Consider the following 15,806-nt stretch of genomic DNA (forward strand, 5'->3'; position numbering starts at 1 on the left):
GCAATAATGTGACTGCAGCAGCTCATATGCCTCGAACATAGTGTTTCGTGGCCATGCGGAGTCCCTTCGATATCTTGCGATTTTTTTAGATAACCTAGGTATATCGGGAATATCCATCTTCGTGTTGTGTTATGGGATGCGTATTGCATGTACAATGGCGAATGATCTGATCTTCCCCCGTGGCAGGTGTTGAATCTCTATGACCCGCTCCAGCCCAGTCGCTATCGTAAACACGTAGTCAATCCTGGAAAGACTATGGTCTACCCCTGAGTGGTAGGTGTATTGTCTATTTTGTGGGTGTTTGGTTCTCCAGACATCAATTAGACCAATGGCGTCAATAAAGTCCGCCAGTTTGAGATTTGTACTGCTGGGATCCCTTGGTGGTCGCTTATCAATAGAGGCATCTATTACGGCATTAGTAGAAATGCCTCCAATGCTGGGAAGGTCGTTTGGTGTAGTGCCGGTGGGACATATATTGAAACCAAATTATATGGCCATCCTTCCCATTGGCATGTTAACGCTGCAAAGCGTCCCTGATCATCTGTTACGGAACCCGTGAGTATCAACGGGAATCGTTTGTGGACCAGAATTCCTACCTCACGGGAGCCTGAGGTGAATTGCGAGTGAACTGCCATACTATATCCCCACCTGTCTAGGGCTTTGGTAGCTGATCCTGTGAGATGTGTTTCCTGTATGAGTGCTATCGCAGGACTCTTACGCCTTATGTATTGGAGGACCAGACCCCTTTTGATATGGTCTCCCAGTCCATTCACATTCCACGACAGCACCGTGAACGGAGGGGGCGGTCCCACGGGGTTTTGGGACAAGTTATCTGTGGTGTCTGTTACTGGGCTAGTGTGTGCCATGTACGCCCATGACTGCCTAGGAGTGCGAAGTTGTGTGTATTGAGCACCTCATCCTGTAGCCCTGAGTGCCATCCAAACAAAACCTTTTGAACCATAACAAAACGTAAAACCAGGAAATGCCCCTGTATTCCTCGACCCCTCCCTCCCCCCCACCCCCTGCCTCCCTGCCCGGCAGATCCCCAACTACCGGCCACCCCAACTGAGCAGAGTGCTTAGTTCCCATAACTGATACTTGCGTAGGTGGTGAGAGTCTGTCTGTGATCTCGGATGGCCCCCTTCTGCATATCACACCAGCAACAGCTCACATCTTAACTGGGAGTATTACGGCCGCCCGCTGAGACATGGTCAACGCAATACCAGATCTGCTTGTGTGTGGAGCGGGAAAATAATAGGTAGTTTGCGCTGTCACGGAAGGGTGGTCCATAGGTAAGTTCGTAGAGACAAACAGTTTCAAGTAGTAGTCCAAAGTGGCTTAGTCCCCTTTGTCGCTGGATTCCGGAGATCTTGACCTTTGAGAGTCCTGGCGACGGTGTTGTTGCTCGATCCCCGGTTTCTCTGGCTTCCTCGTTGGGCGCCAACCATCCAACCAGTCCCGGGTTTCTTCCGGTATGGCAAAGAACTCCCAGAATGCCATCAAGCCACTCCACGACGTACCCACGGACCTTTCAGCTGCCACGCCTGCAAGTTCTCCTGCATCCGGACCAGCCTCGCACCAGCCAAGTCGAACACCAGCAGCACCCACCTCAAGTGCATCCTGCTCAACACCCGCTCCGTCCACAGACACGCCATCGAACTCTGGAACCTTCTAGACGCCACAGCCCATGACGTTGCCTTCCTCACGGAGACCTGGATGAACGCCTCTTCAGCTCCCGACATCGCCATCGCTATCCCAGAGGGCTACAAGATCGTCCGGAGGGACCGAAACGCCAACCAGATGGGAGGAGGCATCGCCATCATCCACAGGAACACCATCCGTCTCACGACCAGCACCGACAACACCCTGACCAGCGCCGAACACCTGCATTTCCAGATCCACACCAACCCGAACACCACCCTCAGAGGCACCCTGATCTACCGACCCCCTGGACCACGCACACAATTCAGCGAGGACATCGCCGACTTCGTCAGCCCGCATGCCCTCCCCTCCGCTGACTACATCCTCCTGGGAGACCTCAACTTCCATCTAGAGAACAACAACGACCGCAACACCAGCACCCTGCTCGACAACCTCGCCAACCTGGGACTCAAGCAACTGGTGTCCACCCCCACCCACCTCGCCGGACACACACTCGACGCAGTCTTCTCTTCCAGCACAGACATCGACTTCAGCCACGCCACAGAGCTTCAATGGACGGACCACAGCTGCGTCCACTTCACCTTCAAGAGAACGACGACCCACCAACACCAGCAACAGGCCGCCCACAGAAGCTGGAACAAGATCACAGCAGACCAGCTCGCCACCTCCCTGAGCCAGCACCCTCCTGCCAGCTCAGCGAACCCCAGCCAGGCCGCCGACAACCTCACGAAGTGGATCAGCAACTGCGCGGACGAACTCGCCCCACTGAGGACCCCGCCTAGCAGACCCGGCAGCAAGAAGGCTCCATGGTTCACCGACTAACTCAAGAGCTCCAAGAAGAACTGCCGAGCCCTCGAGAAAGTCTGGAGAAAGGAACCGACACCGGACAACAGGACCTCCTTCAAACTTGCCACCCGGAAACACCACCAGCTGATCCGCGCCGCCAAGAAAACAGCATACAAGGACCGGTTGGACAACAACGCACACAACTGCAAGGAACTCTTCAACATCGTGAAAGAGCTTTCCAACCCCAGCGCAGGAAACAACGACATCACCCCATCGCAAGACCTCTGCAACTCCCTCGCTTCATACTTCCACAACAAGATCGCGGACATACACAACAGCTTCTACAACCAACCAACGCACACCATGACCGAACAACCACCCCCCACCACCACCCTCCACGCCTGGACCCCGATCAGCACCGAAGACACCATCCGCACGATGAACTCCATCCACTCCGGATCACCGACCGACCCCTGCCCTCACCACGTCTTCAACAAGGCCGACGCTGTCATCGCACCCCACCTGCGAGACATCATCAACACATCCTTCGACACCACCATCTTCCCTGAGAGCTGGAAACACGCTGAACTCAGCGCTCTACTCAAGAAACCAACAGCGGACCCCACCGACCTCAAGAACTACCGCCCCATCTCGCTCCTCCCGTTTCCAGCCAAAGTCATCGAGAAGACAGTCAACAAGCAGATGGCCGCCTTCCTCGAGACGAACGGATCCCTCGACCCCTCACAGTCCGGCTTCCGAGTCAATCACAGCACCGAGACCGCCCTCATCGCCGCCACCGATGACATCCGAGCCCTGATGGACAATGGAGAAACAGCGGCCCTCATCCTCCTAGACCTCTCCGCGGCATTCGACACGGTCTGCCACCGCACCCTAGTACGGCGCCTCAGCAACATCGGAATCCAGGACAAGGCGCTGGAATGGATCATCTCCTTCCTCGACGGAAGAACACAGAGAGTCCGCCTACCACCGTACAAGTCAGAGGCCTCCGAAGTCATCTGCGGCGTCCCTCAAGGATCATCTCTGAGCCCCATCCTCTTCAACGTCTACATGAGCCCCCTCGCGGCCATCGTACGCAAACACAACCTCAGCATAATCTCCTACGCCCACGACACCCAGCTGATCCTCTCCCTGACCAACGACCCCACCGCCGCCAGAGCCAACCTGCACGAAGGGATGAAAGAGGTAGCCGAGTGGATGACGACCAGCCGCCTGAAACTGAACTCGGACAAGACGGAGGTCCTCATCCTGGGCTCTTCACCCTCCGCCTGGGACGACTCCTGGTGGCCTCCCGCCCTGGGCACCGCACCCAAACCGACAGACCATGCACGCAACCTGGGCTTCATCCTGGACTCCTCCCTCTCCATGACCAGGCAAGTCAACAACGTCTCCTCGGCGTGCTTCAACATCCTACGCATGCTACGGAAGATCTTCTGGTGGATCCCCACCGAGACCAGGAAAACCGTCACCCAGGCCCTCGTCACCAGCCGACTGGACTACGGCAACGCCCTCTACGCCGGTACCACCGCCAAGCTCCAGAAGAGACTCCAGCGGATCCAGAACGCCTCAGCCAGACTCATCCTCGACATCCCACGAACCAGCCACACCTCCGGACATCTGAGAGACCTTCACTGGCTCCCCGTCAACAAAAGAATCACCTTCCGCCTCCTCACCCACGCACACAAAGCCCTACACGACCAAGGCCCGAGCTACCTCAACAGCCGAGTCAACTTCTACGCTCCCAAACGCCACCTCCGATCAGCCAACCACGCCCTCGCCGCCGTCCCCCGCATCCGAAGAGCGACTACAGGAGGAAGGTCCTTCTCCTACCTGGCCGCCAAGACCTGGAACTCCCTCCCGACCGACCTGCGCCTGACCCAAGACCACCTCTCCTTCAGGAAGAAGCTGAAGACCTGGCTGTTCGAGCAGTAGCGGCACCTCCCCCCCCCCCCCCAGCGCCTTGAGACCCTACGGGTATGTAGCGCGCTTTATAAGTGTCATTGATTGATTGATTGATGAACCATGTTTTCATTGAGTATTTGAGTTCTCTAACCCTTAAGTCTTGCTTTACCTCCAAAAAACTGCGTCTTTGGTTACTGCCGCTGTGTAATCTGGGTAGAGCGTGATCACATGGTTTTCCAGGCGGATTGCCGGGGCTATTCTTGCCGCTTGCAGGATGACATCTCGGTCTCAGAAATTAAAGATGCGTGCTAGGATTGGTCTGGGGGGGGGGGCACCTGGCTTGGGTCTACCTCCCGGCACTCGGTGTGCTCTTTCCACTGAGAAAAAACTTGAGTCCTCTCGGCTGTAACTGGTTTTGGATAAGATCTTCAACAAATAGGTCTAGGGCAGGCCCACCCACATTTTCCGGAACACCAATGATGCGGATAATGTTGCGCCGGGAGCGGCCTTCCTGATCATCAAGTTTGGCGAGGATGACCTTCTTGTCGGTCTCTAGTTGGCGCACCTGGCGTTGAAGCAAGGCCGTGTCCGTGGATAGTGCCTTCGTCGTGGATTCAACCTCCGTCAATCTGGCCGACAACTTTGTCCGTTGAGATCGTGCCTATAGATGACTAAACTTGCTGCAGGGCGGCCATGATGTCTACTAGCGTGACCGCATCCGGGACCTGCGGCGTGGGAGCCTTCAGTTGGGTAGGGTTTACTTGTTGTTTGTCGCCCTGCTCCTTACTGTATGCATATTTATCTACTTTCCCCGCAGGTACGCCTCGAGGACCTCGACCTGCCATAGTGACCCAACGGGCAAGTGACCCACTAGTTGCAGAGGGGGGGGGGGGGGGGGGGGGGGAGGGCAGTATTCGCCGCCGCCTGCCACGGGAAGTGTTGCCACATGCGGCCTGTCGGGTTTCCTGCCCTCCTACTCCAAAGGTGGTATTTGACTTAGGCGGTCAAGGTGATTTGTGAGGTATGTCCTGCCTAGTTCCAAAGTCCAGGGTGGCAGGGGGCCTTGGGAATGACTACTCCTGCTTCCCCCGTCAAGCTATGTCCGAGCGCACCTTTGTTATTCCCCAACCCAGCGCAGTGATCGGCCAATTAATATCGTCTTTTTAGGGTTGGGGGAAGTTGTGTGTAGTCCATAGAGTATTTGGGGGCCACAATGAGAACTGTATCAGCACACGCAGCTGTCGTGATTCACTCTTTTCGGCCTGCGGCCGCACCAGGCAGCACCTCCCCCCGCAGAGCGGTTTTCTCGGAAACGGTCTGCTGGACCGCGCAAGGCTCACCCGGTGATCCACTGTGACGTCCGGCGGGGAGCCGGTCTCTCGCCTGTACTGGCGAGTCTGGCGATTTGGTCTGAAGTGTGCCCTCGCTTCCGGCACCACCGCCCTCACCAGAGTTGCGGAGAGCTAGCGCACTCGAGGTCCCGGCTTCTGCTAGGCGGGAAGGCCCTCCATCGTCACCTCACAGATCTCAGCGGTCGCTTTTCTCACGGAGTTCGGGACTGCTGCAACTTGCTCCGCCTCCGTTCCAGTCAAAGCGCACCTTTCTTGAGCCATGCTGCTAGAGGATAAATGGTCGGATTAATGAAGGGAGCTCCCCTGATCACGGAGCTCGCTTAGGTTGCGGCCATTTTGCTTGGCTGCAAGCCACGCCCCCCCCAAGAGTCTAATTTTTAAACTGAATGAATATGTTACAGGAAATCAGGCAGGAAGAAACAGAAGGCACCCCAATTCCCAGAGAAACAGCCCTTTTAGCGCTTTAGAAATGAACCACGCCTAGAGAGCAGGAACCATTGCCTGACATGCCATGAACATATGAATAGTTAGAAAAAGTGAAGGCCTGTGTGTGCCTTGTGGATGATTTTAACAGACGATTCAGCAAACCACTTAAGTACCCTCATTAAAGAGCAGACGGACACCCAATACATAGAAAGGAAAGGAGAACGGGGGAAGAAGAGAATTTCTTCTTCCATCAATAAGACTGAAGTTTTACCAATCTTCAAAACACTTACATTTTCAGGCTCCACTCCAATATCCTCACAAAACTTCTCCATTCCTTCAGGTCCCACCACATCATCTGTACCTGTAACAGGAAAGAAAGTCTCAAAACTGCAATACAACAAGGACGTGGCATTTTAAAATATGGTTAACAGAATTGTTAACAAAGCCTCAACTGTATCAATGAAAGTGCTACCTGCATAGAGCACAAGACTCTCCCCCGTGCATATTACAGCAGAACTTCTTTTACCCAGCTACAATGGGAAGCATTTTACTGGCTGCTGAAGAACAAAAGGCGGAGCCTGAACCTGCAGGATTTAGAGGTAAAACATTTGATCTCTTGAGAAGATGAATTAGCCCACTGAAAAAGCTACTAAGCTTCTGAATCATTTGCTTCACCCCCCCCCCCCCCATTCAAGAAATGTTATGAGAAGAATAACAACTGTATTAAAAATATCCTGGGTGGCAAACAAATGTACCCAAGTGTCTGCACAATCACAGTGAGGGCTGTGGCAACAAACTGAAGAAGTTAGTTTCTTCAAGAGTCACTGCTTCAACTTAGGAGAGGGAGTGGTGTGGCAGAGAATAGTTGTTTTCGGATTCACAAGTGGGAGTAGGTTAGTAACGGGAACAAAAAATAGTTTTTAAAAATAGTTTGAGATTTAACATGCATTTAGAGCAGTTATACAGTCATTTATTTTCTGTTGATGGTTAGCAGTCCAGTGTACGTTTCCAGTCTGTATTTTCTAATAACCTTAAAGTATCAAATTCAACTTCCTTTTTCAATTACACCCCTTCCCTTTAGCATGCGAGTTAAGAGATGCTGTTTCCGTCAAACAAGTCTATTAACTTTTGATGCACTATTCCTGAAGTCTATGGGTCTATTGCTCCTCCAGAGTTCACAGGCGTTTGAGCTCGCCACTTGAACAGACAAAGGGCTCTCTGTCTTGGTGGATGTTAGTTTTCTATCAAATGTACCTCAAAGCCGGTAGCCAATAATTTTGTTTTAATAAAACTCTTCATACTATAGTTTTGAAAAATCGGTTGCTATTACTCAATGATATGTATTGAAGTCTGGGTTATCCTTTTTGTAATTCAAGCATTTGACCAGCAGGAAGGGAGATGTCTAAAGGGAGAGTTTAATTCTGAGCGACATCTTGTTTGCGTACAGTAGCGCAGCACTCCTCTGATTTAGCAGTGTGTCTAGTGTGTTCATATGAAACTGGAATTCCATGAGGCAAGGGGTATAATTGGGTGGCAGCATATGACTTTACTTCACAGTGCTAATGTGGGTCTGTGCTATGGAATCGGACTGTGGCACAGCACTGTCACGTTGACCAGGGAATTACAAAGTCAGTGAAATTCTTTTGAGGCTGCAGGTTTGTGATGTATCCATTAAACTGACAGTGTATGCAACATGACCAAACAACAAAAGATTACGTAGCTAAATCATGAGCTTGATGAGTTGATGTAGGAATGGTTGGAACTAGTAATGGTGTAAGCAAGTAGAGGGGCTATTGGCTGCTGAAGACTGTCCATCTTTCTCTGTCCAGTATCCTTCTGCAGTACAGAATGACACCTAAGTTTGTGCACCAACGGTGATGGTGTTTCCTAAGATAAGACGTGTTGAGATCTCCCCAGGAAAGTTAGGGACCCCAAAACAATATTCATGAGACTTTTGTAAAAATTAAATAGTACAAATATCCAGAATAGCAACAATAAGCATCAGCAGGTTTAAATGCATATCACCAGGGCTGCCCCGCAGTGGTATGCTCATCACAATAGATCATGATAAAATGTAACGTACAGTCAAGCGTTCCCAGCTGAAATCATGGTATTCATTAAAAAAAAAAAAAAAAGGACAGTCTGAGTGGCCATTACTTTCATTTAAGAGTGAGTACTTTTTACTAGTAAACAACTTTATGCACCTTACCATGGTATTCAAAAAGTGTGAAAGGTTTAGTGAACAGAAACTATTTGATAAAAAGTGGTTGGGATCCCTACAAAATATTTAGCTGCCCCTTATTCGAGTATCTAAACCCTGAAAAACATCAACAACGTTCTTGAGCACAATACAACATTATATGCCGAAGATGCACATGAGGTTCATTGCCAAATTACTAGATCTTATGAAGGGTAATAACCTAAGGCAATTGGTGTTGGTTCCAACCCATCAGGCTGGACACACACTTGAGGTATTTTTGCAAACAATTTGAAATTACAGGTTTTGTCTACTCTACCTCTAATTTGGTCGGATCATAAAGCGGTTCTTTTTAGTCTTGCCATCCCTGAGCAATCTGCTCACAAACCAATGAAAAGAGAATAAATGATTAGATCTTGGAATAAGGTATCAGCTGGGGACCTCATCAAGGTCCTCAATGATACCTTGTTCTGCCTCCAAATAATCTGGATAAGGCCACAAGATGCTATTCAACCTGGTTAGAGGCTGCAGGTCAAAAACTAGCTCCAACTAAAATATACCAGGTCACAAGACAAACACCGTCCGCGCCGTGGTACTCTCAGGAGTTGAGAGATCAAAAATTAATTTGTAAACATCTGGAGAGAAAATGGCGAAGGAATTATCTAGACTGTGATAAAGAGGAGTATAAATGTGGACGGGCTAAATTAAAAAACCTGATCCACAGCGCCAAGGCGGCTTACTTCGCTTTGAAGATTAGCAAGGCAAAAAATTCAGCTAGAGAACTCTTCAACACAGTTAATAATCTGGCCAATCCAGGAGCCATTACTATCACGCCTAGCAAGGGACTCTGTGACAAACTCGCCAATTTCTTTTATGAGAAGGTGAATGTTATTTTTTCCGCCTTTTCCCAAGCAAAATCTGAGATAACCCTGAATAACGGGAATGATCCCATAGTAGCCAAGAAAGCTTGTTTGGATCAATTTCTTGAACTTTCTATTAATGACACTATTAACATTTCTTTCGCCTTAAGATCTTGTCCCGCTCCTTCCCATAGAGTGCCATCAAACAGTAGTTACGACACTCACTATGTCCAGGTTGGATTACTGTAATAGTCTATATTTTAATATGCAGGAAGGAATAATGAATAGACTGCAATTATTGCAGAATGCCGCTGCTAGGCTTATATCAGGCATCCCTAAGTATGCATCAGTCTCAAATGAGATACGGAGGCTTCATTGGCTTCCTATAAGAAAACTCACCCAATTTAAAGCTGTATGTCTGGTGTTTAAAGCGGTTCACGGAACGGGTTCAGCATACTTAAAAGAGCGATTAGTATGGTATACTCCTGCCCGAACGCTTAGGTCAGCTGCCGCAAAACTAGTCTGTGTTCCTCGTGTTAAAAAAGCCTCCTGGGGGGGCAGAAGCTTTATAGTGAACGCAGCTAAAGCGTGGAATAAGCTCCCACTACACGTAAGAGAACTTACAAATCTCTTGGCTTTTCGTAAAGCCTTGAAAACGTGGCTATTTGCGGAATAATCTCTCCTGTCTGATGCGGAGTTCCTTTGTTGTATTTTTTTCAGACAGCGCCAGGACACCCTTGGGTAACAGAAGCGCTTTATAAGTGTTATAAATAAATAAATAAATTACTGACGTGCTTCACGTGGCGTAATTCCGGGAAAGGATTACTGTAAACTGTGGTAAAAAAAGGAAAGAAATTCCTTTGTTAAGAAGAACCCTCACCTGGTGGCAAGCTTCATCATAGGGTTCCCACCCGAGGGGCCGAGTGCCTCTCGGGTGTGCTGTGACGCCTGAATTACAGTGGAGCTGGTTTTGTTGGGTGAGTGAAAGGTGAAAGTGATTTTAAGATTGCCTCTATATATTTAATGGTGAGGTTATAGGACAAGATTAAAAAGCACAGTTTGTGGATGTCTTCTGTGGCTTTCTGTGGCTTTCTTGGTCACAGACATCCATTATAAAATGGTGGCAAGGTCTACATGTTTCAGCCTCTTGATGCGTGGTAGCAAGGCTTTCTTCAGGACCTGTGAAAAATAGAAATGAGTGCACACGCTAAGGAGCACCCATGGAGTGTTTATTTACCGCAAAACTTACAGTTCAATCTTCAACTTTACGCCTATTCACAACCGGTTAGGGCTGCTGCTAAAAACCTCTCGATTTATGTATGTCCAGTGTTTGACAATAGGAAACACCACCCGGCAGGGTCAATGGGGCATGGCAACCTTGCGATTCACGTAAGCTTTGTAGAACGTTCTCCGCCACTGTTTTTAATGGTTATTTCCAGAGAAAGTGTTACCGTGATTACGGATGCGGTATAAATTTAGCCGCAACTAGCCTCTCTCCTTGACAAGGAGGATTAGGCAATTGGCACTAATACTCCGGTTTAATAAACCACACATTGAATGTCACAAGTGTGGTTATGATCTTGCAATAGAGTTATATACGGATTCTCTGTGGCCCGCAACACGTTAGGTAACACGGGTGGAATAAATAAATGCAGATCCTGGCATGTGGATCTTTATCGCACCTGATGAACCTATGTGTTTACCACTGTAGAATACATGATTTGCCTGAATGAAATATGCTTGATATCATGTCATTTTGTTTTTCAGAACAAATCGATGATTGAACTGTAAGTTTTGCGGTAAATAAACACACCATGGGTGCACCTTAGCTTGTGCACTCATTTCTATTTTTCACCAGGCGTGAAGAAAGCTTTGCTACCACGCTTCAAGAGGCTGAAACATGTAGACCTTGCTACCATTTTAGAAAGGATGTCTGTGACCAAGAAAGCCACAGAAGACATCCACCAACTTTGCTTTTAATCTTGTCCTATAACCCCACCATTAAATACTTTTGAGGAGTTATAGACTCACCTGACAAGAAAAACCTGCTCCGCTGTAATTCAGGCATCGCAGCACACAAAAAAGGCACTTGGCCCCTCGGGTGGGAACCCTATGATGAAGCATGCCACCAACTAGGTTGGTGGGTGAGGGTTCTTCTTAACAAAGGACTTGCTCTCCTTTTCACAACAGTTTACAGTAATCCTTTCCAGGAATTACTCCTTCAATGTTATGGTTATTTATCTCTAGGGGACCAGGAGTAGTTTCCGGTACACCATTTCTCTCTTTTTGTTGATTTGTGCTTCACGTGGCTCCACACACATACCCACTATATTACTCTACTCATTCCATCGACTGCTGGGGAGTAGGATACTACTGTGGAAGGAAAAGTGCCTGTCCATGTGTGTGGATGCGACATCATCTTAGGAAAGGAATAATAAATAGTAATTATTTGGTAACATTATTGCGCTGCATCAAAAGTTCAATTTCCAAATATAAATCGGAGAACGGTAGCAGTAACACATCACGGAGCAGGCACTCCTGCTCTAGGACACACTATGCTTTAATAAATATTTCACTAATTTCTCCCCACCCAGCAAGTTAGCCCATAAAAAAATTAAAAATTAAAAAAATCAGGAAGGCAACACAACACTAAAGAGAAATAAAATAAAACACAAGACAAGTTCTGCAGAAATCCTACGATGGAATATTGGCAACAGGGTCCCCAACAAATGAATCAACATTATTGGTGTTCAGACAGAAAGATTTGAAGCAAGTCGTTGAAGACTACAGAAAAGCATCATCAATAAGACCCAGACCTTTCTAAACGCCTCTTTTGACCCCTCCTAATGAGCGGGCCTCTTTGATCCCACTTAAGAGCGTGCCAGGCATCCAACCCAGGACTTCACTAGTTGGCTCAGGGCATACCCTTACAACGGATATCTGTTCTATTTCACTACGGACAATCTTCTAGAATTCCTTCAAGTTTTCAGTTTGCCAAATTATTTAAATTATAGTTCCTTGTTTTGCCACAGCCCGTACAACACATTTCTGGGTGGTAGCTAGCCACTGCCAGGAGGCATGTTGGCATCATGTGCCACTGAAGAAATATTTTCCACTCGCTGCTATAAAGATGGTACTGGGCATCTCTCTCGGTTTGTCTTTCAGAAGAATGCGACCAGGCTTAAACTTCCTGGAAGCGGCACTTATTTTGTACCGTGGCTCCTAGCAGTATTTTATAGATTCTGGGGAGGAAATGTCAATTGTACATTTAGCAAACACCCCATTTATGAGGGATGGAGCATCCAGTATTAGACCTGGCTGTATCAGAAATTCAGATCCCCTCATGTACGTGTTCAAATTGCTTCCTGAGGATCCCTGGTACGTCAGCCCTATTGGAGCATGCCCTCTCCAACCTAATTGAATATTTACCTATTTAACTCCGAGAACAAAGAGGGTGAAGGGAGATGACAGCTGGATAATCCACTCTCAAACCAAGTACCCTATACTGTCAATGAGATTTCTGTAATCAATGATTCAGCCCTATTTCTCATCTTTAGCTCAGAACTTTAGCTTGGAGGGAATTGTTCATCGTACTGAATGTTTGCCGTGGCTGCAGATGTAAAAAGCTGAATCAGATTGATCTTATACAGTTCCGTAGCACAAGAATTTGGAGGTTGCAAAGGCTGTTGCTTCTGAGCTTTTTAATATTTTAACAGAAGATTTGTCGTTAGAAATGTTGCACCATGTAGATCATCAATTCACCTACCTGCATATTCATAGAACCAATCTAAGCATCTTTTGTTCGAAAATAAGTCTTCGTCCGTTTTATGTCTACTGGAGTCATATTTTCTATACAATCTATTAATAAGAAATAAATAAAAAGAATAAGCTGTAAGGCATTCACATTATTCCTACCCTTCATTTTATTGCCTTTACATTTGATTGCTAATCTGAAGAATGACCACACAAATTACCAAAAGTCTCATCAAAATGTTCATCACTTAATCAGACTTGTTTATAGTATCTATGTGGAGTCAAGAATTGATGCTTTGCTACCTGTAATCCTAGTTTCTACTGAACCTATTCTTGGTGCTAATATTAACAGCAGAACATCTTCACATATGCAGGTTTAGAGAAGAGTTAATATTTTTTCACATTAATTTTTTTTAAATATAAATAAAGACACACCTAGTCTATCAGAGGCATGTGGGAAGCTGGCTCTTTATATGACATATAAAAATGAGATATATGGTGTAAAGAGTCTAGAAGTTCCCTTCTGAGTGGACAGGGGCTTGCAATGGCAATCCTATGGTGCTCGGATATGGGGTAGTGTGGTTGAGCAGCCTAGGCTTATCACAGAGGAGTGCAAGACACCTGAAAATACACACAATGGTCAATAAATGAGATGCACAACTCAAGAAAGAGATCCACACCAATTTATAACAATAGCAAGCATCTTTAGATAGGTTTAGGCATCAGAAGAAAATCGTTCAGGTAAGTACATTTTTTAATAGGAGTTCTTTTTAGTTCAAAAAGTCGACACTGCACAATTTCTGGAATCTGCAATGTTATCCTATGGGAAGAAAAGTCAATGAGGCATTGAGGTATGGTACAGCAATTTACGGTACCCTTCTCCAGGGTTTAAAGTGAGTGGGGGAGGTGGTGGGGGGAGGTGACAAGTTCCGAGCCCCAGCACCAGCAGAACATCACCAGAAGCACTAGGGTGGCCGGGTGCAGAGATGCAAAAACTGCATCAGGTGCCCATTTTGTTACTCTATGGAGAACATTCACGGTGAAATGAGGATGCAGACTTCGACTGGGGGACCAATCGGGCTCAGGCCGCACAATGCTCCAGGACGACAGGTGCGGAGGGGTCTTCAAGCGTTGTGTTTTCTTACCGGGAGCAGTTGCGGTAGAGGGGCAGAAGCTGGGGGCGATGGAGAGTCCATGAGGGTTGAAACCATGATGGACTCAGGCTCTGGAGGACTAGGGGACCTTGGTGGCACCGTTGGCCCCCCTTCAACTCGGGCTTAGAGCGAGGGGTATAGTGGTCGCTTCAGGCATCGGGTTTTGGTGGTTCCAGAGTCCCCAGTCTTTATTTTGGAATCACTGCAAGATGCAGGGAACAGTCCTGCTGTTCCATGGGAGGTCTAGGTTCTTTATTGAAGGCAGGCAGTCCACCCATGTTTCGGAAGCACAACAGCTGCAGGACGAGATGTCTTTGGTGCAGTTTCGACGGGTAACAGCAGTCATGCTGGTAGGGCTGAGGCAAAGTCAGTTGATCTCTTTAGTCTGCTACTTTTGCACCTCTTCAGTGTGCTTCTTCGTAGGTAGACAGGTTCTCCTCTTCTAGTGACAGGGGCTCCACCATAATACTGAATTTAGGGGCGTTAGGAGAGTGTAGGATAGTAGCCACTATATGACCACTTCCTGTGAGAGCCCATGGCTCAAGAAAAATCAAATACTGCTGACCTGAAAGAAGGACGTGAAGAGTCACAAAGAGGAAGAACAGACTGTAGGAAGCTGGCTCTATATATACTATCCCAAAATGAGGTATAGTGTGCAAAGAGTCCAGTGGAACCCCAAAGGTAGAAGCAGATCGCACCTTACTCTCTATTTGTGGTAGTGTGGGTGAGCAGTAAGGCTTTATCAGAGGGTAGTGTTACGCATTTGTTGTACACACTCAGGCAGCCAATGATATCACACACTGAAAGACTGAACTCAGACCAATTTGTTTGCATACAAATATTTAGTTATATTTATTTTCTAGAACCAAGCAAGCCTGGTACAGCTAAGTACAAATGGTACTTTTCAAGGCAGGTTGAACAATACAAGCAAGCTGAATGAAAATGACTTTGTAACAGGTTTGTAAACACTTGTAATGCAGATGAAATTACTGTTAGATTACTTTATGGATTACTTTTTCTAGTCAGTATGATTTACCTAGATATCACACTGGGACATTTCTTAGAGAAAAGGTAAGTAAAGCGATTTTTAGATATTTGCAGTTTTCAAGTTCTCATACAAAACTAACCACACAATTTTCACAAGAAAGCTGTCAATGCAGTCCTATGGGAAGAAATGTGGTTATCAGTTTTAAGCTAAGTACTTGGATTTGGGAATTGGTTTCCTGGAGTTAGAACTAGGATTCCCCCAGGGTCAAGGGTGCACTCTCAAAGCATCCTCAGCGGCACTAGGCTGGCTGGCTGTAGAGTGCTGAGGTCCAATGTTATCCAATGGGGGGGGTAGGGGGCCTATGGTTGGTGGCTGCTCATGAGAGGGCAACAAGGTTGTGCGAGCACAGCTCCATGTGTTAGGCTCAGGGCAAAGGGGTATCCGAGTTAGAACCCAAAGTACACCCGCAGCAGCGCAGGGGCGGCTGGGTGCTGTTTTGGCATCGGGTGCCCTGTTGATTTCAATAGGGATTCTCCGGTTGTAACAAAGACTGCAGGCTCGGGGACAAAGATCTTCTGGACATGACCACCAGTTGGAGAGGTAAGTTGGGATGCCAGGGGAGGCTGGTACACCATAGGTTGGGCCACCCAAGTCCCTGGGATGTCGGGTGCAGGGTTGTCTTTAGGCATCCAGTTTTCTGACCAGCTC

At 47.7% G+C, this 15,806-nt stretch overlaps 1 protein-coding gene across 1 annotated transcript in view; it reads right to left on the minus strand.

Moving 5' to 3' along the window:
* DCUN1D4 (defective in cullin neddylation 1 domain containing 4) overlaps positions 1 to 15,806 on the minus strand; it is a 455,220-nt gene that overhangs the window by 319,081 nt on the left and 120,333 nt on the right. The window contains exons 5-6 of the mRNA XM_085642111.1: positions 12,970 to 13,061; positions 6,437 to 6,507 (exon numbers count right to left, since the gene is read on the minus strand). Coding sequence (XP_085498237.1) covers positions 6,437 to 6,507; positions 12,970 to 13,061 — 163 coding nt within the window. The remainder of the gene's footprint in view (positions 1 to 6,436; positions 6,508 to 12,969; positions 13,062 to 15,806) is intronic.

The sequence above is a fragment of the Triturus cristatus genome, chromosome 2_2, assembly GCF_964204655.1.
Source record: "Triturus cristatus chromosome 2_2, aTriCri1.1, whole genome shotgun sequence".
NCBI classification, from domain to species: Eukaryota; Metazoa; Chordata; class Amphibia; order Caudata; family Salamandridae; genus Triturus; species Triturus cristatus.